General features: G+C 40.2%; 3 protein-coding genes across 3 annotated transcripts; 2 read left to right on the forward strand and 1 right to left on the reverse strand.

Annotated features, from left to right (window-relative positions):
- Positions 1-451: 451 nt before the first annotated feature.
- uts2d (urotensin 2 domain containing) lies at positions 452-1,817 on the reverse strand. Its single transcript, XM_035523410.1, has 5 exons — positions 1,731-1,817; positions 1,419-1,520; positions 1,266-1,303; positions 809-902; positions 452-636 (listed from the first exon to the last, which is right to left on the reverse strand). Exons 1-5 carry the CDS (start codon positions 1,810-1,812, stop codon positions 611-613), a joined length of 342 nt encoding a protein of 113 aa, XP_035379303.1. The 5' UTR covers positions 1,813-1,817; the 3' UTR covers positions 452-610.
- Positions 1,818-3,556: 1,739 nt separating this feature from the next.
- Positions 3,557-20,497, forward strand: ccdc50 (coiled-coil domain containing 50). The gene is made up of 11 exons (XM_027018109.2): positions 3,557-3,922; positions 9,830-9,892; positions 11,965-12,094; positions 13,243-13,333; positions 13,550-13,652; positions 17,154-17,278; positions 17,390-17,434; positions 17,682-17,792; positions 17,911-17,990; positions 18,084-18,187; positions 18,274-20,497. The coding sequence occupies exons 1-11, from the start codon at positions 3,874-3,876 to the stop codon at positions 18,291-18,293; spliced, it is 921 nt and encodes a 306-aa protein (XP_026873910.2). The 5' UTR covers positions 3,557-3,873; the 3' UTR covers positions 18,294-20,497.
- LOC113582375 (serine/threonine-protein kinase fray2-like) lies at positions 13,928-17,134 on the forward strand. The gene has a single exon (XM_027018110.2). It carries the CDS (start codon positions 15,858-15,860, stop codon positions 16,698-16,700), a length of 843 nt encoding a protein of 280 aa, XP_026873911.2. The 5' UTR covers positions 13,928-15,857; the 3' UTR covers positions 16,701-17,134.
- Positions 20,498-26,171: the final 5,674 nt, after the last annotated feature.

The raw sequence follows: 26,171 nt of genomic DNA on the forward strand, positions 1-26,171 counted from the left end.
CTGTAAAAACCCTTGCACAAAATAAACCAGTGCAGTTTCCGTCATGGTCCTGTTTCGTTCAACACAATGCAAAGTGAAGCTATGAAAGAGCTTCGGATTACACAACATTTCACGAACAATCATAATACCATTTCAAATGAATAAAAATATGTTTCGAAAGGGTTTTTTCCCCTCAGAGAAGTGCTCAGAGAAGTTTCGAGGTGTCTGACACCAGCATGCCGAGAACTTTTACGTTCAAGGTCAGAATTTATTTTTGCCACTAGAGGGAGACGAGATCACGTTAAATGATCGCTTTTTTCATGCACAAGTGGTTTATAAATAGAGCAATAACTGAACAGCATTTTACATGTTCAGAGATCAACATAGCTCTGGCAAGAGAGTAGACGCGTGCTTATTTTGAATAGAGATGGGTCCCATATTTAATTTACTTTAATTATTCAAGTCAATGACACTAATACAAATTGCTCTGGTAAACAAACACAAATACATGTAATAATTCACAGTGGGCTTCTACATATTGTTCCTCTGTTCTGTTATATATCCACGTTTCTCTGCTATAGTGATCTTAAGGCAGTAGATATTTAAAGTCTTCTTCCTTCAAATGTAGAGGTCATACACAATACTTCCAAAAACATGCTAAAAGGACAAAAAGAAAATATTTAAGTGACATACTGGAAATCCTCTGTCAAGTTAGGAATATTGCTTAGAGATTATTCTAAAATAGAATACTATGGACACTATATTACTGTTTATATAATTAAGTAGATTACATTTTACAATTTTACTTTTTAAGAAGAGTCTCTCTCACCCTCTCCCCTTTTGCTGGGCAGAGGAGTCTCTTTCTCCAGTGGCCTGGATGCCAGCTGCTTCTCCATGTTCAGCTCTTCTCGCAGGGCTTCCACCTGAAATAGGCGTTCACTACACTTAGCCTCGTAAAGCAGAGAACATATTATCCAGCCTTGGGTGAACAACTCTTGCGGGTAAACCTATAATCAATTGGTTGATCCTGGTTCTCTCAGGCTGAATTTAAACCTGCAGTATGCTCAGTAGATCAGGCGTGATTAAAAAGGGAGGCAGTGTCTGCAGATACAGTTATCGGTTCCTGCCTTAAACAACCACAAATCATTCCTTTAACAAAGCAGAGAAATCAGTCAGTAAAATCATATGCTGTGGTACACTTGGAACAAATACCAGTGGCTGGATACAGGCACCTATTCATACAAGTATTTAAAGGAAACCTCTTTTAACTTCTTTTAACCTCATACCTCTTGTAGCTGTGCAATCCTGATGGCCAGTTCAAGTCCTAAATGAAAGATGTGTTTAAGTTGTTAAAATATGTTGGTATACAGACTATAATGTAGTGAACACCATACTGTATCTAAAATGTATAATGTGAAGTGGTTTATGCAATGCTATACCATTGTCATCATCTTGGTCTGAAATTATGTTTTTATGCAACAATAAAGCAATAATTCTGTTCTGGATACTTGAATCATCCTTTGATTGAAAACCCTGGTTTCCTGCAAATATAATGCAAATAAAATACATAATTAAGTCTGATTCATTTTAAAATGTGGAAGCTAACATTTTTTGACATGCACTAAAGATGAAGAAAAACAAAAAATGTTTGGGGGTTTTTCGTAGGTAAGTGCAGACTGTAATCTATTCTATAAACAAACAAATGTAAAACCAGTAATGTTTTTACTTACCAGTTGAACATTATTACTCACCAGGGCCAATGAGGTTTCTGCATTGTACAGTAAGAATGCCATGCAGAAGCAAAAAGGCAAGGAGTCCAGGGCGAAGGTTCATGGAAGGAATTCTGTCCATGGCACTAAAGCAATGCTCTCAGCAAGGGCTGCTTCTCTCTGACCAATGGGTCTTCTTCACAGTCCTTTTAAAGCACTACTTTTAATCAGGTGCTCCCAAGTGATATATCATCGCAATGCATCAATACGTTGATGCCGTTGTACATTTTGTCAATGGACCGTCTCTAGCACTGGGTCCATGTCACTGCCTGACAGATAGGAATGATGATCTGATGTCAGCATCAAGGTCAGCAGCCTGTATCAGTCAGACCAAAATAAAAGCAGCAATTTTGAAGTGAACATTAATCAATAAGGACTGTTATTTATGTGCATGCTAGTCATCAGTGAGGATACGAAAGCCTTCCTGACACTGTTCTTTTCAATTTCCTAAAAGACTTCATTATGGAAAACATGCTGGAGGAGTCTGATATATATATATATATATATATATATATATATATATATATATATATATATATATATATATATATATATATATATATATATCAGATTAGATAACATCATATATATCTCATCATCATATTAGATAAGTAACACACACACACACACACACACACACACACACACACACACACACACACACATATATATATATATATATATATATATATATATATATATATATATATATATATATATATATATATATATATATATATATGTCTAGACAGGACTAGACATTAATATATGTATTTTGAGACAGAAAGGTATGTCTGTTTTACTAAGAAATGTCATTTAAAAAAATATTACAGCAAAATAATAACTTTTACATGATAGAGTGACTATGGCAGCAAACATAAAAGGTTCAAGTAGCTTGAATCAGATGTGTTACTACTGTGCAGGGTCATTGCATGGAAGAAGCTCTGGGAACCATTGCTTTAACTGTGGAGAATTTGCTTTGTGGTCATTTGCTTTGTACAGCTGACTAATGTTACATGGATAAACTGAGCAGGAGTTGTTAACCTTTTCACATTATACATGTAATTTATGAGCTACTCAACCAAGTGATATATTGATATATTTCATATAAATATTAAATATATTTAATATTTTATTGTAATTGTGCTGATAAGACATAATAATTTAATGAAATTTTAATCATTACTCTTTCAAAATGGCTTGGAATGTTGTGTAATAACACAGCCTCTCAGATATGCTTGCTTAATTGAAGCGTTAAATAAAAATGCTTCATCCAGGCGATTAAATGGGAGCAGTGCCTCAAAGAGCGGTATATTCCAGAGTCAATGTTTTTTATGTTTTGTTCAACAAAAATTAATATGAACTTTAGTGATTTCATTCGCAGACCCATTTATTTTTAATAACCTAAGGATGAATTTGCATGTTTAAAGTTAGGGTTCATTTTAACTTATTTGATGTGTTTAGTTAAATAGGCATTTAAGACGCAGTGCAGCAAAAAAAAAGGTTACTGTCTTCATTTAGTTAATGACAAACCGATTCAGTTTTGTTTATTTTGCACAAGGAAGTTTACATCCATGTCTAAGGATTTCACTACGGTCTCTGCTGCATGATCGTGATTTACGACCGGTCAGTTCATAATATTCCGATTTCTTTTTCTATTACTTTTCTTAAATCAGTGTCTCTTGAGTTCACGAGAGGTACTTGGTAAAAACGTTGTATTCAAGTGTGATGTTTATTTGTGCTCACGGTTCACACTCTACGCATGGGATAGGGAAGGTAGATTGCTGCCCCGATGTCTTACTCTGCACACGATATTCAAGCTTCAGCTTCCGCTAAATGCTGTATGAAGACCAATACGTCCGTGCAGAACTACGTGGCTATGCGTTATGAACGTATCTTGTGTCCGTCGTAGACTCCAGATTAACTTGGCCCTTTTATGATCTGGAGGGAGGGGCCCTAGCCAGAGAGAGAGCACCTCTCTGCCGGGTACGCTCGGTGATTACAGAAACCAATCAAGGGAATACTACGGCGAACACATCGTCTGAAACCTGACGAAATTAGCAATCGATCGATCAACATCAGCCTTGAAAACATTCAACTGAAGCAGCGGCTGAATATCACCAACATGGATGATTTAAGTATCGATCAGAAAAGGCTGCCTGGCGTCAAAGAGGGTAAGTCGTGTGTGATGGTGCTAAACGTTACCGGTTGTCTTTCCAGATTTTGACAAGTAACTATTTAGAAAGGCTCTGACAGAAATATAACAGAAAAATATACCGCCCTGACTTGCTGGCTGTGAGTTTGCTAAAACAGGGTAAACGTACACGTTTTAGCGGTTGCACTTGAGCAGCATTGACTGTGCCTGAAAACCTGTGTTGCAGCACCAGAAACTAGCTATCTTGCCAAGCAGATGCAGCGATTGCTGTGTTGGGGGGCTTTGATCATGTGTAACGCATATAAGATAACTAGTTAGCTATCAGGTTACCAAGTTAAAGTTAAACATTAGTTTCAGGTTGTGTGATAATACACTTGAGTATTGTTTCAGTTGTATTGGTGTGCTAACTAGCTAAGATAGCAAACTAGTAAAAATGCCAGGTGTCGCATTGTCTCTGTAATGGGTAGCTAATGGTGGTTAATGTCGCTTTATCTATAATTCTGTATTTGTATCTAGCTAACTAGCCAGGTTGGCTAACTATCGTACTGCGCTAACGTTACCTAGCTACGTAGAGTAACTAAGTGTTGCAAGTTGAAGTCAAAATGCCAGTGCTCTCATGTCGGTCGATCTTCGCACAGATTACATGTAGCCAGTAAATCAGATGTCTTCCAGTTCGACGTACAGACAGCATTGCTTTAACATCCTTTTTTTCTTGAGAGCTATGACATATTAAGTCAGCACATTTTGCCCTGCGAAGATGTGTCTTTTAAGACTAGCGAATAATCTGGTACGCAAGTTCTAGATATGGCTAGCTGGAACTAGCTAGGTTAGCTACCCTACGTTGATTAGTTCATGTGAGAGGAATTTAACGTGTATTTCCAGGTGATAAAAGACTCATTTTAGTCAATATAATGCTTTATCAAACAAGGCAAAAATACAGACTGAACGCTAGCTAGTAAGGTTAGTAACACTAGCTAGTTAAACGAATCCTCCTGAGGTACGCAGTGTGAAACTGAACGGCGGTACCTAGTAGTGATGACGTCACATCGGCAAATCTCAGCAGACATGGACTTTCGGTCACTTTTAGGCAGTTAAGTTCTCAAAACTTTTATTTGATTTATTCAAACAAGTCTCGAGACTTATCAGAGTAGTGCAATGTTGATGCAGTTGCACATCATTCCCCTTTATCTTTGACTTTATTTATTATGGTTAATACAGGTGTCATACAGGTAAAAAAAAAAATGGGCTAAAACTGTCCATGAGCTCCTTGCTCATATTGTGTTCCACAGTGTCCAGTTTGTGTAGAAAAGTAAGCTATTTGTTCTCGCGAGTGAATCACTTTGCAAATTATACTGTGTCATAATATTAGGAACAAATTTTCTAAAAGAATGAAAGCAAAAATGGATGTGGGCTCATCGCTGAGCCTCCAAAATGCCTCTTTTATGATTATTAGATTTACCATGTAGTAAAATGGAGCATGTTCAATACGGGAGAAAGTTTATAGGTGGTGCTGATGCTACAAGTGAATGTTTTTGTTTGTTTGTTTGCTTGTTTGTTTTCAAAACCATTTCATTTTCACTTCTGTACACTTCTGTTCACTACTTTTAGAGTAGGTCCACTTTCTGCAATGAAACATTAGAGCATGAGCTGTCGATTTTCATTAAAAGCTGGCAGAGGTGTTTTTGATGTTGTATTTGTGGTGTTTTTTTGTTTGGTTTTTTTCTGTGGTTTGTCATTACAGTTGTAAGGCAGCCCACATGTGGGTTTGACAGGCTGTTTGTGAAATATTAAATGTTAATGTGGCTTGGACAAGTCATATGTCCCATATCTTGTGGAGATTTCACACCTAGACAGACATGCTGTCCTACGTTGGACGCCTGTGACCCACAGTGCAGCACATGGCTCTAAAGGATTCATTGTCCAACAGTGACTCATAAATATTTGACTGTTTCGCTGTTCTCAAAACAACAAAAATACAAAAGCCAAAGCAGTTTGTTTGTTTGTTTGTTAATGCTTTCCCCACCCATCATAATCCTAGACTATATGTCCTCTCATTAAAATGACCAGCAATAATGAAGGTTATTTCTGATGTTCTTTTGAAATGGGTAATGTCACGGGTGAATTCCATGGCCAAAGTGTAACAGTCTAAGAAACAGCTGTTCTTTGTCCTTTGAATGTGAGGGTAAGAAAAGCAGTAGGAATGTTGACTTGGCTCATTTCCAGTCTCCAAGAATTGTGTTCAGCGTGGGTTACATTTTCACGCATTGTTCAGGGTCTGCTTTGTTTTGCTATTTGTTTCCGTATGTGTTTATTGGCTAGTTTTAGGCTGCTTCACCCATGCCAACGTGATGTTTCTCCTGCAGTGTAGCTCTATCGCGGTCACAACAATATTATTTTCCTTCTTTTAAAACAAAGGTTTTGGATCTGTTACAAAAAGTGGTGAGCAGGTGAAAGTCCCGTAAATATATCTGCTTGGGTCTATTTTGCCTTGCAAACTTTGCAAGAAAGCTTGCATGAGAATGGTTTTGACCACTGACTATGGTCACCTTCACTGGCAGTCATAATAAACTAGAGAGCTAAGGGTTCCTAATTCTGTTTACCAAACAACTGTCTATGGACAGAGTGAGTAGGTTTAGCTTCGTCCAAACACATTCCTGTACGGCTGTTGATGTTTATTTTCTGTGTTAACAATAGAACATTTAAAAACATGTTTGCACAGCTACTGGACCTGGAAGTGGAAGAGTATACAGATACACAAAACTGTTCATGATTGAGGGATCATCACAATAATGGCTAAAGTTTCCAAATATTGTTGGAATGTCGATGGGAACTAGTCCTTTGGGGCTCCTTCCCTGTGAACAGGATGCCTCTGTAACTGTGTAGATCTAAATGACTTGTTTCCTAAATTTTGATTCCTATAAAGCAGCCTGTACACCTGTGGACCAATAAATTCAAGTAGGAAGTCATGTTGGATCAGTGCTTCAATGCCCTTGTATCAGATCTCTTTGAATAAGGGGGATTGCTGAATTGCTAATCCCAACTACTTGAGCATATAGTAACTTGAATGGTGCTCTGTGGTGTAATGTAGCTTCTAATTATAATAAACCAAACTTGAAACTTAATTGATTAAACTTTTATGGCCTGCCCATTGTAAACTGAAATACATTGCCACTACTTTAAAGAAGCTGAAAGATAGACTATAAGGCTTTTTTCAGTCTCAGATGTTTCAGAAAAATGGTGCACGTCTTGCTATATTTGCATAGTAAGATGTGAACTTCACAGTTAGAAAGAGATAGAATTTCCTGTGTTTTCATTGTATCCTGTCATTGGGGCCATATGAGTGATGCGTGTCACAACCAGACTCCTTAGTCATCTACATCAGTTGAGGTCTCTCTAGTGGTCATGCTGGTTTTAGTCTGTATTATTTTCTAAATGCATACAGCACCAGCAGGCTTTCAAGTTCCTCACTTCTTAGAATCGGTTCTCTGTCTTAGGTTGAAGATACTTGAAATATGGCCTCTGTGGAATTAAAATGGAAAGCAACTTCTTTTTTTTTTTTTTTTAAACTGCATCTAACCTTTCTCGAGTATCGTGTTTGAGTTACGCACTTATGGTGTGCATGAAGATGCAACACATGCCCAATGTGTGTGTGTGGGTGTCCTGTATTTTTCTTCTGAAGCAGTATGTCATCACACTAGAGACGTGCTTCATCTTTGCAGGTTGATTTAGTTTGCCACTTCATTAGCAATGGTCATGAGATGCTACAGAGACTCCTTTATGGCTGAAGATGTTTTACTTCTGTCATCCTGTTCTAAGGCCCAGTATAAGTGTTAGTGTTAGTCTTCTCTGTATAGGCCTAGTTATTCTATAGGTTATTGATTTGTGGTTGCAGACTACTGTATGTTTTAGAATAAGTTTAGTCTGCTATAGACTTGCTGTATTCTTGTGATGGTTATGATATGATAAATACTATAAGTAAATTGTGTTTAACAGGTGAGTATTTTTATTAAGTAATGTTAGGCTACTCTAGGGGAAACTGTGGCATTTGTGTAAATTTTGATTTTGTGGTGGATTTAAAGCAAATGCATGTCTTTTTGAGTTTTCAGTTTAAGAACAAAACTCATGCTTAAACCCTCCAACTCACCTTTGTGATTTAAAAAGAAATATTTTAGAGGTGCCCTATTTTGTTTTCCTAAATGCCTCTTTTCGATGTAAGCATACATAGGCCAGTCGTTCTCAGGTCTGTCTTTTTTTTGTGTGTGGGGGGGTTTAGCTAACCCAGTGCTCAGCACTAGATGTGGGTGTGTTTAATCACAGCTCACTGATCATGGCTTTTTGTTTAACCCCCTCCCATGCCTGAACAAGCTCCTGTCCAATCAGCATGACACACATACTAATCAGTGGTACCAGGAACAAACATTTGACATTTAATGAACAAACAAGCCTGTGTGTGTATATGTGTGTGTTTGTGTGTATATAATATATAAAATTACATACACACACATTTAATTTGAGAAAATGTGAACAACTGCACTGCCATCAGCAGAAAGAAAGAAAGCCATTTCAAAGAAAGTGGCTCACGATTGCGTTACAATGACATCACAGAAGGCTATTACTCTCCAGGTCCTGCCAGAATTCCCCGGTACACCCCCGACATCACATGTGCTTTCTGCAATGGTTTCTTCCTCCGGCTGGGCAATTAAGCAGCACTAGGAGGCCTGTGTCACGAGCTTGATATCTGCATATGAAAAACACGGCTGAGTACAGCGAGTGTGGCGTACTTATCTTGACCCTGATCTGAACTTGATTTTTCCCTGCGAAACTGAGATCTGCAGCTCAGAATTTTCCTTTCTGAAAAATCTTGCATGCATAGTGTGGGGATATTCCTCAACAACCGTAATGACAATATTATAATCACCTATGCAAATGATGATGATGATTGATTTACTATCCAGACTCAAGTTTCCTGTATGCGTACGGTATGTGAGTCCTGATTAGATTGGGTTGTGCCATTACGGTACGGAAGACATTTCCCCCTCCCAAGCAGTAGTAAGAATTTTAGATCACTTCTGTCCAGTCCTGATGTATCAGTCACACAGAGAGATGAAGACATAATGTGGACTAATGTTTAGCCTCACTTGGTTTTGTCGATATTGGCATATAATATGTGCATATGCATTTTTATTTATATATATATATATATGTGTGTGTGTGTGTGTGTGTGTGTGTGTGTGTGTGTGTGTGAGATGCCACTTTCTTGGAAATGGCTTTGTTTCTGCTGATGGTAGTGCAGTTGTTTGTTTGTGTGTGTGTGTTTGTGTCTGTGTGTGACACCATTCTGTGAATGTTAGTTTGAGAACTGCTGTAACTATTATAAACTATTGTAGTTTATGCTATAAAAATAGTTGTGTTAAAAATGATTGAATCACTGAGTTCAACTGTGCACTCTTTTTACTTTGCTAATTAAATTTCTATTTCATAGAGAATATTTTGTAGTAAATACAAAGGTGCAGATATCTTGGTGAACAAATAGACATATTTGTTAAGCTGGAGTGTTTCTTTTATATTGGTATATAGCCTAAATACGTTGATACTGAACTGTACTGTTTTGATCCTTTTTTTAAATGTAAAATTGCTGAGTAGTGACCAGCTAATTTAGAAATGAGGAAAGTGGCTGGCCCAGCTCCACGGGAGCAAGCTTTCACAGAGAAAATCAGGCAGTTCTGTTGGTCTTAGTCATAATGCTGTCCATACAATTAAGACGAGACTTATTCTGAAATTTTATAAAAGACCATATACCTGTGCTAACATACAGATTCTATGAACACTGTGTTCGGAGTGTGAATGTGTTCATGTAGGTTAGTGGAACAAGACCAATATCGTGGTGCAGAGTGTAAAAGTATTGTGTTATCGTCTCTCTTCACAGTGTGTCGGGACTTTGCTGTATTAGAGGATCACTGTCTAGCCCACAACCTTCAAGAACAGGAAAGTAAGTACACAAACGTATTACAGTGAAAAGTCTTTTTAAAAAAGTAAATAACTAAATTGTATGGGTAAGAGTTTGGTGGGCTATTGGTAATTTTGGCAGGCAATACCCAACCAATTGCAGACAGGCCTAGTGCTGGGAATCTTATTTAGGACAATCAACATTAATGAGTATGGTCCATTCACCATGCACTCTGTGAAAAATCCTTTAACATATCTGAGCTTCGCTGGTCAGGTGTCATTAGAATATTCAGATGAGTAGTTCTACTTTGCAAATAGAAATACTTGGGACCCATAGGGGAGTCGATGTGGTCATGGCAGTGTTCCCAGTCCTCTACAGGTGTACATCTTTTCAGCCTCCACTCAGGGTCACAGTGCATCTCTCATACATCCATACATTGGGCTGACCATGTCGTTTAGTGAGCTGTGCGTCAATATTACTGAGTTATTGTCATGCTGCAGGGTACAATCTGCTTATTGTCTGTGAGGTCGTAAAGATGTGGTTGACCCCAGATTGAACCCATCAATGGCCTCAGCTTTTCTTGATGGTGCAGGACCGGATGCGTTAGCCTTAATCCTTAATAATTAAAAAAGTGTAATATGTATATTTTTAACCATTCCATCTATTCAGAGCTGGTCCCCACAGCAGCTGGAGCTGTTTGAGCAGATGCTAAAAAAACTAAATGGCCAGGTAGTTTATTTGTTGGTAGCCTGCCACCTTATCTTTCTGATGTATTAGAGTAATTGTGAGAGCCTTGTGGTGCCAATTTGAGAAATCACAAGGATCGTATTGTTAAAAATGCATAAGATTTTAGATAGGGAGCGTGATTCAAGTTACACTTCCTCTGTTTATTGGCTCCATCTTCCAATGCATGTGGTCTGTTCTAAAAATGTCCTCAAATCCCGAAACAAAAGTTTTCAAAACATGGCAGCATTTCGCTTTCTGTTTCGCTGCTGAGACCCCACTGCACATTTTAATCACAAAGTAGCGTTGCATCAGACATATTAGAGCAGGCGCCACACACCACAGGCAGGTCTTGCAGGACCACAGCCTGAGTGCAATCTGACTGCTTCTCAGAAATCAGGACTTCAGGATACTGTAACAAATAGACAATAGTCGTTTTTGTCGCTGATGGAATAATGGAAGATAATATGGCTATTGGGACATGTAGCAATGTTTGTTTGAACTGACTTCATCAGTGCATTTTAAGGATATGTACTGTGTATACTTGTGTTCTTTTTGATGATCACTAATGCCATAACACTATCGCTATTAATAGGCTATTAATATTGTGAAGCTCTAGACTATGGGCTGGGACATGCTGGGTTGATGGTGACATGCAGATTGTGAGTTTATAAATGTGCTGTGGTTTTAAGAACATTAGAGTAATTGACATCCTGTCACACCAGCTAAGCATGCAGATTGATGTGGCCTTGGTAGGATATGGGACTGACATGACTAGTGACTTACTGAACATGTGTTACAGAGCATGTCATGACAAAACACTCATTTCTAAATAAAAAGAAAACTGGCTTTAAATTTGAAATTGTGTAGCTCTGTATGAACTAATTAGTTTCCATCCACTGAAGTTATGTGATAACTGCGTCTACATAATTTAATGTAGAACGTTTTATACATGCTATAATCATCCCAACCATAAGTCAGACAGCTCAGGTTTATTGATGAACCTCACTTGCCCGCTCACGCTCCCCCATATCTATTTATTTAATGCTTTATTGGAATGACTTGTGAGACAAAGCAGTACAAAGAAGAAAAAAAGAGAACCCACCCCCCAAAAACACATTCATATTTAACAATAAATTTTTTATAAATTACATACACAAATTATTAAACCAACAGAAAAGCATACCATCATAGTGCCTATATAAAAATGTACCATAAAAAGCCAACTTCTTAATTATCCTTTTCTAAGATGAACGAAGATATATTTAGCTGTGACTGTCTTTGATTTCTCTCTAATTATAATTGCAGTTATTTCAGTCACAAAACTGAATGCACTTTTCATTTCTCGGTTTGTATTAAATCCCTTTCTCACTTCTGACTCACCTGTCCAGTTGAGAACCACCTGGCCTCCAACGTCCACAAAAGTCGTCTGGTTCAGCAGGACCTTCGGGTGGCCAAGCGTCTGCAGGAGGAGGAGGACCTGCGTGCCAAAGCTCAGAGTCGGCGACAGCACAAACACATGTGAGGGACACGCCCACGATGTGACGTGTGCCTGAGGTTTAGTCAGCTCCAGAAAGGGCCCGCCTTCCACTGCACTGTGCTACATGCTGTATAGTGTAATTATGCCACCATGTTTGCTGATATACTTAATCAGTATACAAGACAATCTGTCACTATTTTCCTTTACATATGGCATTGGTGAGAGGTGTCACGATTAAATTGTTAGGAATGTAGGTCTTTGTGACTTGTTAAATCAGAATTCCTTTCTGCTGTATCTTGATATGTGTTTGTTGTGCGTTCTGAATGAGATGAAAACTGTTCCAACCATTGTCCCCTGGCTACTGTACTTTTCCTGTATTTGATGCAGAAGTGTTTATTAGGTTCGTTAGAAAGTTTTCTGTTGTTGGAATGACTGAATGCAGAAGACTTTTGCCACACCCAAGCAGAGATATTTTCAGGTCTCATGGGCTTCTGATAAAATGGCCTCCTCTGCTGGGTAACGTCAAACAGTAACATCAGCCCTAGTTAAACTTCTCCTAACCCATCTCTGTTTATCCATCCTTCCCGAACAGAACGATGAGTACTTGAACAGGCGAGCCAGTGTGCACTGGCCCTGACTTTTGTGTGGCTCCAGGCCACGTGCGTCTAAGCAGCTGACCCTTTTTACCTGCTAAAGCCTTGCTTTTTTCCCCCCCCCCCACCTCAACACCACCTTCCCATAGCACAGTACGTGAATAATGGCCCAGTTTGTTTTGTTTTTTTTATCCTAGTCCTTTCCAGGGAGTCACTGATGGCTTTTAATTACCTCAAATGATGATGCTTTGAAACCTCGGCTGAGTTTCAGCGAGGCCCTCCTACCCCAACGTTGGCAGAGTTAGCCACAAATCGGACTCTGCCTCAGTTCTGTCTACGTGAAACAAAATCATAGAGGAGCATAGCCTCAGATTTAAAAAAAAAAAAAAAAAAAAAGGCTTGTACTTTGAGTATGTAGGTAGGGTAACTATTTTCTTTTTAATTACATTGGTATGTACACCTTTGTGTTGCGAGTCAAACAAAATGAAAGTAATACTGTTGTCAAGGTTGTGAACTATTATCATTTCATGTTATTTCTGATGCTTGCATTCAGGTTTGTTTGTTTGTTTGTTTGTTTGTTTGCTTCTCCCCTCCAGTGAGCGCATTGACAATGAAATGGCACAGGAGATGCAGGAGCAGCTGGTCTGGCAGGCTGAGCAGCAGAGGCAGCAAGAGGAGAGGGACGAGGTCCGCAACCCCACCCACACCCACACCCGTACACACCCCCACCCACACACACACACACCACGCCAGCTAGGACTACCTGACTGTCCCGCATGCTTTATTGTTCCCATGTCACACACATTTGTGCTCAGACAGATGAGCCCAGCTATTTTTATGGCAAGAGATTTAACACGAGTCATTACTTTCTTTGCGTCTGGATCTGTGCGTGGTGGCGGCTAGGCCATTGCTCGTAAGCTGCAGGAGAGGGAGATGAAAGAGGAACGGAAGAGACAGAAGCAGCTGGAGGCAAGCTTGGAGGAGCCGTACTACGAAGACAAAGCAGGTGCGGAGGCTGCCCCCTTGCTGGAGTTAATGATCACTCACTTCCTCTTGACATCCATGTCGTCATCGGTATTTAGGAGGGGAGGGTCTGTGTGTGTGTGTGTGTGTGTGTGTGTGTGTGTATGCACACATGCATGTACGCATGCACAGGACAAGGAGAAACTGAAAAGGTTATTTTCTGTTGTGTTGTTGATAGCGTGCGATAGTGAACATACAGTGCAGTGTCATACTGTAACTCAAAATCAACGCTGGCTCCTCAATAACAGGGGTCAGGGGTGAGAGAGGGGTCTAGCTCTATAGATTAGTCTAGCTAAAGTAAGTTCTGTATGGTAGCCTCTGATCTCGAGGGCCAACAGCACCAAACCAGAAAAGCTGGATGGGCTATTATTGGCTTCCCTTGACCCGCCCTTGTACACCCGTGCTGTTTGTTTGCGCTCGGTGGTTGCGCAAGCCCCTGCTTCTCCCAGGCTACGACCTGGATCCCAAATGCACAGCTTGTATGAGCGCTGTCTTTCCTCCTGTACGAACCACTGTCTCGCTATACCATTGCTTCGGTATACACCCACCCCATTTATGAGAAGTGCACTGTAACGAGCGTGAATTGCAGCATTCACACTGTGCTCCCTCTGTCTTCCATTCACAGTACCTGAATCTGTATATGCACACAGAGAAGTGCTAGACATACACGGCAGGAAACAACTATCCTATCTGACCTATTTAATAACATGTTGAGCACACATCTTCACTGCCATGTGTGAACTGCTGCAGTAGCTAAGCACCAATCCCATAGCAGTATGCACAGGCTCCTAATCTCTCAGCCTGGGACCGGAGCTCTGGCATGGTGGTTTATATAGCCAGATTTGAAACTCTTAGAACTTGACGTGTTGACTCGTACAGCACTGGTAAGAGAACATTTTATTGGTTTTTAATATAGTCTTGCTGCTTAAAGTATTTAAAGTAAAATTCAGTCCCATCTTTCTCCGGAAAAAATGCCTTTCGGTGTTTTTTTTTAAATTTTTTTATTGTTTTGTTTTGTTTTTTTTATTTGTTTTCTACCTCCAGTAGACCTCAGTGGGGCATAAAGAAACTAAAACTTTTTATACAATGTTTGACATCCGTGCCCCACCCCTTATGCTTCTGATCTGAATAAAAATATGCACTGATTCATTATCATGCTTTGAAAGATCCAACTATTCATTCATTGTTCAATGGCCTCAAACAGCGGCAACCTCTAATACAGACTAAATTAAAAGGGCTAACAAACCTCTGGACGTTTAACACTATACTTTTCCTTTCCATTTTGCTCTTTATTTCACCACATTGGATACAAGATGCTGCATTGCCTGTTTGGGATAAACTGTTTGACTAGGGACACCAAACTGTCAGTGAAGAACTAACTAACTATCTACGAACGACTGATGATTGCCTTCCGTTAGCTCACTGTCGTCCCTCATCGTCTGTGCGTTTACACTCGAACTCTGCAGACTACATCTGATAAACGACACTTGTGTTCTGCTTCTGTGCAACAAAAATGGCTCAAAAGAAAACTGCTGCTTTCTGAAAGTGCAGGCTTCTAATGAGTGTATTGAGTTGTGAGCGGCTCCCACCTTTTCCTGAGTTCTTTCCTTCCATACAGTAATATCAATAACAACTCTGTGTAGCAAAAAATGTTAGCATAACACACTGCCTCAGTAGATTAAACCACAGTGTAGCAAAAAAAACCTTATGTCATCTATTTCTCTTTTAAAGTCAAATTTAGATTGATTACGCAATTAGAAAACTCCCTCACGGCCAACCAAAGATGCAGATTCAACATGCACAATCAGCCAAATTGGTGCATTGGTGCAAAACACTGAGTATGGGTCACAGTCGGTCACACCAACACCGTTCAACAGCCGATGGTCAGGTCAGTGTGTCCGTAGCCTAACAGTATGCTATGGGTACAGTACAGTTTTACAGCACATTGGTGTTCCAAATGCACACACACTGTGTATTGTGTAACCTTTTGTAGGCTAATCCAGCTTAGTATGTCTATTTATATTTTGCACACCACTTCTCTCTTGCCTACACCTGCTTCCAAGCAGTCTCCCGACCCCCATTAGACCTCCATGTGCAGGATCCTGGCTTTGAGTCACCAGTATCCAGCAACAGGGAACACTACAATGACTTAAGCCAAGGTCGATCTCCAGATCACCGGTCTCCAAAGATGGACCAATGGAGGCGACGGGACGGTCACGGCAGTCTTTACAGATACCCTGAATATTACCCTGCAGAAACCAGTCGGTCAAGAGCCCCAGAAAGCTATCACAGTGACAATACCAGAGGCAGACATGAAGGTAAGGGCAGAAGGCCTGAGCACTACCCCTCAGAGGGTAGGACCAAATACCCCGAGGAATACTTATCCGAAAGAAACAGGCACGTTGAAGCAGAATATACCGAACGTCGGAGACACAAAACGTCTCAGCTACAGGACCAGTTGGAGGAACTTTATGACCAGAATCCAATGGCATCCACGAAGGAAAAGACCCCTAGGGATGATCCTGCTGAGAGGGACAAGATGTGGGATAAGGAGAGAGACAGGGCCAGGAGGAGGGATCGAGACAGAGAGAGGGAAATGGATGGAAAGAGGACCAGAGATGAGGTGCAGTATAGAGATGAAGACAGGAGTCAAACTAAGCTGTTGGTCGAGGACAGTAGTAGAGACAGAAATGACCACAGACATGGGAGCAGAGACAGTGAGTTTGGCAGGGAAAGAGATCGCCGTGGACAAAAAGATGCAGCCAGGGATGGAGGGAGGGACCGGGACCAGGACAAGCATCGAAGTAAGGACAGAGGTCGAGGGCGAGAGCCGGTCGAGCCAACCATACCCACCAGTAGGGGCTGGTTGGAAGAGGGCCCTGAGGATGAGGGGTACGGCGGCAGGCAGAAGCTCTCTTCTGACTTGGATGATGTGTTTGGGGAGCCCCACCCCAGGGCTCAGTCGGGCGAGGCCAGGTCCCCAGGGCATTCATCCAAGGAGCAAGGTATGGAGGGGGGCCCCTGGGTTTGAGTGTACTGCTGCTTTCTGCTGGGCCTTCGCTCTAATGACTGGTGGAGGGGCTGCTGCCAAGCCTGGTCACTGAGACCTCAACTCAATTCTGTTTGTTTGTTTGTTTGTTTGTTTTTGTTTTTGTGTGTTTGCATGTGTGTCCAGGGTTAATGGGAAATTGACCCTGTCCAGCATGCACATGTTTTCTTTTGTGAAAAGCCTTACCATGGCACAAATCCATATCTAATCAAGCTTGGCAGTTGTGATTTGTGGGATGTAGTGTAGCTCGAAATCTGAACTGTAGGGCTTTTCGGTTTCTTTAAATCTGGGTCCTGGCCCAACATCTGTCAAATCATAAACCCTGATCTGGATTTGCAATCATTGAGATTCAGTGTCTGTGTATCTGGGTTTACAGTGGGCCATGAGTTAGGTGAGCTCTTGCTAATGACCCTGCCTCTCTGATGCCCCCTGCAGGACGAATTACACGAGAAGAGTTCGGGATGAAGGAAGCGACGCAAGGCTTGGCTCACATGGACATCCGACAACAGGAGTTCAGAGACATGGAGGTGGCACGCAGGCTGCAGGAAGAGGAGATGAAGGTGCAAACATAAACTCCTCCTGAGTGGAAATTCTGTTTTTGTTTTTTTTTTTTAAACGTTTTTTGGGAAACGTTTCATTCACTCTCTTTATTTACTCTTTGTTTCACACAGGCAAGTCAGCTTGACAAACGAGCTGCTCAGGTTGCACAAGATGAGGTTAGTGGGCGGTTTCAGGACATGGCGAAGCCGTGCTTCACCATAGTCCAGGCAACACTAATGTTACTAGTGATAAAGAGAGTCTGGTCAGTTAACAAGACCCCATGACATTACGCTAACTGGATACACAAATGTTTCATTTAGGCAGTTCCTCTAGCGTTTAATTGAACTACCCATTTAAGGCATATTTAATGCTGTCCATAATTTTAAACTTGGAAAAACAATAGCTGTTTCTTTTCTGTGAAAGGAAATAGCTCGACGTTTGATGGATGAAGAAAAAAGGGAATACAAGAGGTCTAGAGAGAAAGAGAAACAAGCAATGGAGAGACAGCAAAAGCGATCTGAGGGAGACTTAAAGGTAACTCGCGTCGCTTATGGTCCCCTCCTCCAATATTAATAACCCTGCAGCCATGGCTGACAGGAGGACTAAAAGTTCAGTGTGTGGTTCTCCTAAACATCTCTGTTGTACATTTTAGCCCACAAATGAGGACATTGTGCGACCCAGAATGCGGGAGGAACACGACCATCAAAGAGCTCGGAATCCCAAACCAGCCAGGTGCCAGGAGCGTGCATGAGCCTTTATGTTGTTGGTGCTGTGAAGTTACATGCTGTCCATTGCTCATGTCTGTGGTTTTTTACCTCTTCCCAGACCTCCTCCTTGCACCCATAACTACGAGAATGTGGATCCTAGTTACAGCTATTCAGAGAACTACTCCCCACGCCCACCTTCCAGACCCGAAGCTGCATACAAAGGTTTGTAAAGAATCCTAGGTGACCTATCGCTAGCTGATCTACTGAGATCAAAACACACTCTGGCATGCACTTCTCTCTTCTCATAGGTGCCTACTATAGACAGTGACCCAGGCCCCCTTCACTGTCCTGTCATGGGTTGAGCTGTCTGCCTGTTTTCTTCATGTTTCGAAGATGGCCATAATGTGCTGACAAGGTTCCAAAAGGAAAAAGACTGACGCTTGCGTACTGATCTTTAAACTGACCTTCATGAGGCATGTGGCTGATTGTAGTATACATTGACTTTTTTTTTTCTTTCCCCCACGCTTGTTTGTTTTAAGATTTGGAGGGGTGGGGGCTTTAAGGATTTTTGAGAGGAAGGCTTTAACTGCAAGTTCTTTTGAATCATTCCTTTTATATCTGTGCATTGCTACTCTTTCATGCCCTTCCAAGATGACACCCTCTCACACTGCATCACTGCTGAAAAATGAAGCATTTTGTCTTTTTAAAAGTTGCCCCCTTTCTTGTAAGGGAACACTTTTTTTAAGTGAAGGAAAATGGAATCTTTTGCAATGTTATTTGATTAGATCCCAGTCTTTGTTATTCATCTCCAGTACCATGAAGTACTCCTTACCTACCTTGAGGTTGACCTGAAGCTCACTTTCTGTTTTGAACCAGATTGCCTTCTCTCTAATTAATGAAGGATGAATGGACTTGATGTCGGTCGCTTCACTGGTTGCTTTTGGGGTTTTTTAGGTTTATTTTTTGGCCTTTGATTTTTGTGCATTATCAGTGTATTAAATCCACTGTTGTTCTGCATCAAGTCCAAACTGGGGTGGCACATGTACAGCCCTTGTTCTGGACGCAGCAGCACGGAATGAAGGTATGTGGATCGAAAAACGGCTTTTGTCTCTCTTTAGTGTGGCAGTTTGTTGTCTCTCCATGTGCATGCTGCTGAGGCTCAAGTGCCCAATACTAACTCCTAGTGCATATTTGGAGATTTTCATATAGATAATGACAACACATCACAGCCTTTATTTTAACTTATTTTTAATTTATTTTTTTTTAAGTTAAATGCAAATGAGCACATTTAGATACATAATTTATTTTTGGAACATTACATTAGGCTGCACAGACTGGTATAACTCCTTTTTAATGCAGCAAATGCATTTACTTCCATATTCAAAACCTTTCAGTGATGCAGCTACCACATTGACACCATGTAGCTCAGTACCCATCTCTGTTCCATCTTTTAAACATCTCCCCTGCTCACTCTTTGGAACACAACTCTACCTTGGAACAGGTAGCTCAAATATGCCTGCAAAGATGAATACCACTAAAACTGAGAAAGAAGCAAGTTATTTAATGCTTGCAATGGTTTTCTTCTTCTTGCCCCCCTTCCACATAGTAGTTTCATTACCATTGCTGCAGATATTCCAAACCTGTCTCAGCCATACACAGGGATTATGTCCATCTGTATTTATAAGTCAGGATCCACCCACACTCTGCATTGAAGAAAGTATGTGATTATGTGGACTATATGTAGCCTCCTGTACAACTGAAAGATGAGCATCAGTTACTCTGCTTTGGTATTGCATTAGTGCCTATAATAGACCAATGTTCAATGGCCAGGACTGTATGCTTCCATCATATATTTATAAAAATGAAAATATACTCGTCTGTCATTGTGTGAATTCTCATCTGAATGGTGTGGTCTGAAAACAGAAAAATTGAAGGGAAACGTTCTGGTTATTGCCTAGCTGCTGTGCTTAAACAATGTTTATTTAGTATTATCCAACAGATATTCTTGTTGAACTGCATTCAAGCAAGAATTCTGTTTATTTATGTATTCTTTGATTCTGCATATCAGGATATGGGGGTCCAGGGACTAGCTGAGATGGCTGTTGTCTGCTCTTTGCTTTCTGTCAGGAAGTGGAAGTGCATTCATTTACTGCGCTTTAAGGTTTGACAGGAATATTGTGTTTTAATTATGGAAGTAATTGGCCGTCTGGGCCCTGTGCCAACAACTTTCAGGGATAGGAAGTATTGCTGTAAAATAACGTTCATATACATACTGTCAGCATTTTCATCTTCTGTACACAAGGAGTCCGGTTTACATATGTCTTTTATACAAAGCTACAACAGAAGGGGCAAATGGCCTCAAATGTGCATGTAAACTTATGTTCAAAGGGAGCAGGTCACTTCCATGCCCACAACTGTTCTACAATCAGCTGCTGTGTATGTCTTGTGATGAGTGTATCTTGCACATTCTTTCATAGCTTTCACTGGCCAATTGAGTATAACTATGTAAATAAATAAATGACTTTTAAATAATCTCTTGTTTCAGTACCAAGAACGCACTGTATATGTCGATCTGCCTGTGTAAAACCTGATCTATTTAAAACTAATTTATGACTTAATAGATCAAAAGTGTAACGCTAGAGTGAATGAGGAAGTGTGGAAGCCAAGCAACACCTTGGTCGAGGCAGGTTCACCTGCATGCCTTAATGGCGCTTTGCATGTGGTAACTCACACCCCCAGAAATATAATAGGCCTTGCATTTACTTCCAGTACTTCGTACTGCCATCTAATGGCTGCGAGAAGAATGGCATGCAGTCGCATGTCCAGAAGACTGGAATACACGCCGAGCTATTAAAATTATTCGCTTCAACATTAAAGTGTATAATCCAGATTTCAGTCATCCAGGGCATTGAATTGTACCGTCGTAGTAAGTCAAAGGAGCTGGACTAAAATATTACGGGTGAGTAGCGAAATGTCGCCAAGATTATTCAAGTCATGAAACCCCTCGGACGAGTGGCGAAACGACTTCAGGAATATACAAGTCCAGTCCCCTTGACTCACTATTCCAAGAAGGTGTTTCTCACGCCTGAGGGTGTAACGTCACTCCAAGCCCTAGAAGGGGCCGTCGCGCTGAATATCTGCTGCGCCCACTACCAGAAACAATGACTGAAATTCTTGTGTCCATTTCAGCCACAGTTCCCAGCGGAGTGTGTAGCAGTGTCTGCGACGTTAATGTTTCTGTCGTCACCTGAAAGCATGAGGATTATTAATTGTTCTGGTGCATAGAGTTTTATTCAACTGGTACACGTCCTATTGGTTCAAGCTTTTAAATGTTAAACAAGTACGCGTCGACAATGTATGAAGTGGAAAAAAAAATACATTTAAAGAATGTCTAGAGTAACAAGAAAACGGCACGAGACTTTTATTCCAGGATGACAATTGCTATACACCTGGTAGCAACATTAGGAACGTCCTTTTGAATTTTCACCCCATCGTCACAATTTTTTTTCCATCTCAAGTTTTATACTACGTTAATACAGCAGTGACATAGGAGCTAACACCATTTTATCTGAGGTCATTTAGGATGCAGTAGCAATAGGTTCTCACCTGTCTCCAAATGCGTACTGACGCATTTAACTGCGCCCACTGGGCTACATGCTGCACTTTTCATAGAGTCCTTTGCTTGTTGCGTATTTCTAGATTACCTTACTCGCTAAAGCCTTGGGCAGCTGTTTAATCTTCAAGTGTAACTTGGGCTATTTCATCAACCGTGAAACCCGGTGATTTTCGAATAGGACTTGTATATTAGGCCTGTCGTCGTTTCTAAAATTACAGGAAAGTGCAGTAAAAATAATGCTGCGTGTTCTAACACCAGCTAAGATTACCCACGGTGCTTACCTGACTCAAACGGCATGTCCGTTGACGAGCAGTCCAAAACGTCAAACGCGGTTCAGATTGAAACATAGAGATCTACACGCCCATCCCGTCTTAAACTTCTTCAGTTTCAGGTGACCATTTAAAACCTTATTTTTCTCTTTGCGGGCTGTGCAGGGCTACACTTTCTCGTATACTGCTCTGTTGAGATGAGAGTACACACCTGTGCTACTGCCGCGCTATAACCTTCGCTTTTAATTCAAGCCATTGACTTTTTCTGCTCTCCCATAAGCCTTGGGCACATCTTCAGGAAAAACCGGTAGAGGAGGTCAGGAGGGTGTGTCAGCCAAGCGTTAATTAAACTTGAGAAAGGTTGAAAAATACATGTGAAAACGTATACCGACCAAAACGCTAAAACTAAACGTTAACAGGGAGCAGCCTATGAACTATTACAAACGTTATAGCTTATAGTTTTTGGAATATAACATTAAAATGCAGGCTAGTATTTAAATTAAAATAATTTTTAAAAAAAACCACCTGGCTCACTGGCTCATAGTAGGCTATTGAAATATTTTGCCTTTCAACGTGGCATTATCTGTCTTTGCCAAAACGGTTAACTGTCATTACAGAAGATTGGCTTTGAATGTTTTACGCCATTTCGGGTTTTAGTTTTGCACACGTACCTATACAATAATTGTACACATACCTACAATAATAAAAGCTTAAATTCCTCACACATCTCTTCCTTTAGCTGTGTTACATTTCAGTGCAGTTGCATTGAAAGAGTTCGCAATAACCTATTCTAATGTAGTCTACACCACGTATTACCTCAGTTAGGGCTGTATAATTATCTTAACCAAGTCACGAGCTTCCACAAGTTAAAAGTACATTTTAAAACCTGCAGTCAATGGGTTAATGCAGGTTTGATAAAAAGCGAATGTTCTCATAGAGTACTGTAAAAATAGGCTAGCCGTTGGGCCCCAGGCACTTCTTCCCCATCTAGGAATGACATCAGACAGGTTTCAGACTGGCAGGCTCTAGGCACAAATGCACAGACTGGGAGGAAAGTAATGTTTAGTACTCAAACCTCAGCTAAAGTAGCTCTGAACTGTAACGACAGCGCGGTGCGATGGGCCTGTGCATCGTTGTTTGCCATCGTAAATCCATTCCACTTCATCCCACACTTTGTGTCTGAGACTAAAGTTATATTTGTTATATTGTGTATTTGTTTACAGTCCACTATAACCTTTTGAAGTAATGTATCGAACACGCATTAAATATAAGGTTGCCAGAAAACGAAGTAGATAAGCATACCTTGTATAAACTGAGCTTTAAGTTGAGTATTTTTACCTTTAATCAAAGTCTGGACCTGCCACTAGATGGCAGACACTGAGTGGAAAAAGCCTATAGAGCAGGGTTACCGAGCCTAGTGATGCCGCCCAAGTTCCAAGCCTATTGTAACACACCTGATCTATTTAATGAAATACTTCGGTAGCATCATTAGCGACAGTAGTGTGTGATTAGGGATGGAACCAAATTCTGTCGGGTGGAAGAACATCAAGGCCGGTCTCGGGTAAGCCTGTAGGGCTGTATTTGCCATACGGATCTTGGAATAGAGTTTATAGTCTAACAGAAAATATTTAGACTGTCTTCTCTAACCGACATTTTAAAATGGAAATGCATGTATGTATGTCATGCATGTAAAGAATTTACTCTTTTTTTTTTACTTTGATCTTTTTATTTACTTTGAGTTGATTTCTAATTTGCTTTCCTTTTCATTTTAAAAACATTGGAAAAAGATATGGTCTGTAATAAAAACCATATGGTTGTTTTTTTTTTGTATTTTTTTTTTTTGTTTTTTACATATGTATATGTAAGTCTGTCCTACCCATATAATTGCACAAATGCTTTTTTTTTTTTTTTTGTATTTAAAAAAACCCCCATAAAAAACCATGGTAAATAGTTTATGGTATGTTACAAAATGCCATTGTAACCTATCAATTCCCATTATGAAAAAACAGCTTCTCATACAAAATGGTAATTTTGGAGGTGTGGCCCTCAGCATGTTTTTCCATGATATTTTTCACACAGTTTCAGGAGGCGAATGCCTTTCTGCTCAGCTTAGCAAACCTGCGAAGTCTTTATCGATCCTCTTCCCTTTGTCATATCTTCCAGTAAATGCATACAAAATACAACATGAGATCCATGGGTGGAATTCTGGAATGTTTATGGGAAAGCTTGTGGGTCAGTGACATCACCATTGCACAGGTTACCTGAATTAACTGGATGAACTGATTTTTTTGAAGTAATAATAATAATAATAATAATAATAATGTTGCATTTTGGCCATTCTCTTATCATTAATCCAGTGCTTGCTAACTTCTAGAGTCATACACCACTTGTTATTTCTAATAGTTGTCCCATAATGGTTACATAGTTTTCAAAAGGTTTATTTTGGAGGTGTGTGTGTGTGTGTGTGTGTGTGTGTGTGTGTGTGTGTGTGTGTGAGAGCGAGAGAGAGAGAGAAAAAATAGCAAACATGTTACCTCAGTATAATCTTATGTGAAGATTTAAGTAGTCAAGTTAAGCAGGACTTTGTCATCCCAGACATGCACAGGTAGGGAGGGAAATACCATTCCTCTAATGCCTAGGTGCAGCATATGTGGCAGTATGAACCAAAGCTACAGAACACAATACAATGACACTGGGCCTCAGGCAAGAACTAAACACTGATTTGGTCTGTATGAGCAATTTTAGAGGACATGCCACGTTCACCAATTTAATGTGAATTTTCACTTAGGCACAACATAATTTACTAGTGGTTTAGACTAGTACATGCACAACTATCCCCCAGTTAAAAATAACTTTATGGACTAACTGATCATATCTGTTTACCTATATATTTTATTAGCTTGAAAAATGCTCAGATTGGAATATACAACTTGTATAATCATGTTGCCGTTATCTTGTTTAAGAATGTTTGTTTAACATTTTACTTTGCTTTTTTCCCCATGGCAATTTAAACAAAAATAGTCATATTGTCATACATCTGGTTTGCTAGGGCACTGACCTCATATGACATTTAAAAGTTAGCAATATTGATAATGACAGTCACTGTCCAGGGGAATATCCTTCTGACAGTGTCACATCACTAATAATGATGTGTATCCTCCAGCTTTCCCTTGACATCCTCCTGTTTTAGTCATGTATCACCTTGCCTTGGTTTTTTCTCAATCTGATGTATTATCAAACCATATTTTATTTATTTCTGTAACAGTAAGGATCTTAAGTGACAGCATGATCAATATGAGTAATATTTGTTACCCTTTATTGCCCTAAGTTTTCAAAAATTACAGTGCAAAGAAACAAGCAGAGCAAAATCACTAATTTACAGGACAGAATTGTACAACTATGCTCAGCTCAGTACAAATAAAACAGAATAACAATGGGTATAGCAGACGGTACAGAAAATTACATGGTTTATGAACCTTAGCAGCAGTATTGCATAGCTTTGGGAATGGTATGATAGTCCATATCCAAGTAGCAGCAAGAACACTAATATATGCCTAAGCAGCAAACAAATGTTAGGTGTGCAGTTTTCTTATGTGGTAGTATTGTGTGTAGTGGATACCTATGAGATTATCGCTACAAATTTAATGAGCAGGTGTAATGCTTGTAGGCAAGCATGAAATGAAGCAAGGAGACGGACGTGGGTGCAGAGGGGTTTAATAAAACAAAAGGGCACAAACATAAGCTCAAGCATACAAAACAAAAGGTCAGATCAATCTGAATACAGTCCAGGGCACACAAACGTGGGGGGGAAAAGCAAACACAAAGCATAAACCAGAGTGAGACACACAACTTATGAAACCGGGCTAACAAAGATTAAACACACAATAACTGATATTAGAACACAGTAACCAACAACTAGGGTAACCAAACAGTGCTACACTGACTAATAAGGGCTAACATGACACAGGAATGCCAGGAGGAAGAAACCGTGAACGCACGCAAGGTGGAGATGGGGATGGAGAAGCCAGAAGTAGCTTTCAGTGGGTCACTGGAATTCATGATCAGGAAATGGGAGTAATGGAATGCGTGACTGAGAAAGTTAATTGAAGATGTTCTGCATGTAAAGTGATTCCTTTTGGCTTCCATTCTCAAATGAGATCTACCACTAACCAGACACCAAGGCAGAGGTTATCATTAAATACAGTTAAACACTTAGTTGCCAGTTAAATAAGTACACCTATATTGTAGTGTTTTACTTCCATTGGCTTTTGATAGATGTTACACCATGCAGAAATGCTTGCATTACACAGTTGCTGTGCAC

This window comes from Electrophorus electricus, chromosome 26, assembly GCF_013358815.1.
Source record: "Electrophorus electricus isolate fEleEle1 chromosome 26, fEleEle1.pri, whole genome shotgun sequence".
NCBI lineage: Eukaryota > Metazoa > Chordata > Actinopteri > Gymnotiformes > Gymnotidae > Electrophorus > Electrophorus electricus.

Bases quoted from the DNA above. Each gene is read 5' to 3' on its own strand.
- uts2d (XM_035523410.1), bottom strand. From the start codon at position 1,812: ATGAACCTTCGCCCTGGACTCCTTGCCTTTTTGCTTCTGCATGGCATT. The intron at 1,521-1,730 runs GTGAGTAATAAT...TTATATTTGCAG, and splicing joins CAGAAACCTCATTGGCCCTG to GAAACCAGGGTTTTCAATCA. The intron at 1,304-1,418 runs GTATAGCATTGC...TCTTTCATTTAG, and splicing joins AGACCAAGATGATGACAATG to GACTTGAACTGGCCATCAGG.
- LOC113582375 (XM_027018110.2), top strand. From the start codon at position 15,858: ATGGACCAATGGAGGCGACGGGACGGTCACGGCAGTCTTTACAGATAC.
- ccdc50 (XM_027018109.2), top strand. From the start codon at position 3,874: ATGGATGATTTAAGTATCGATCAGAAAAGGCTGCCTGGCGTCAAAGAG. The intron at 12,095-13,242 runs GTGAGGGACACG...TCTCCCCTCCAG, and splicing joins CGGCGACAGCACAAACACAT to TGAGCGCATTGACAATGAAA. The intron at 17,793-17,910 runs GTAACTCGCGTC...TGTACATTTTAG, and splicing joins GATCTGAGGGAGACTTAAAG to CCCACAAATGAGGACATTGT.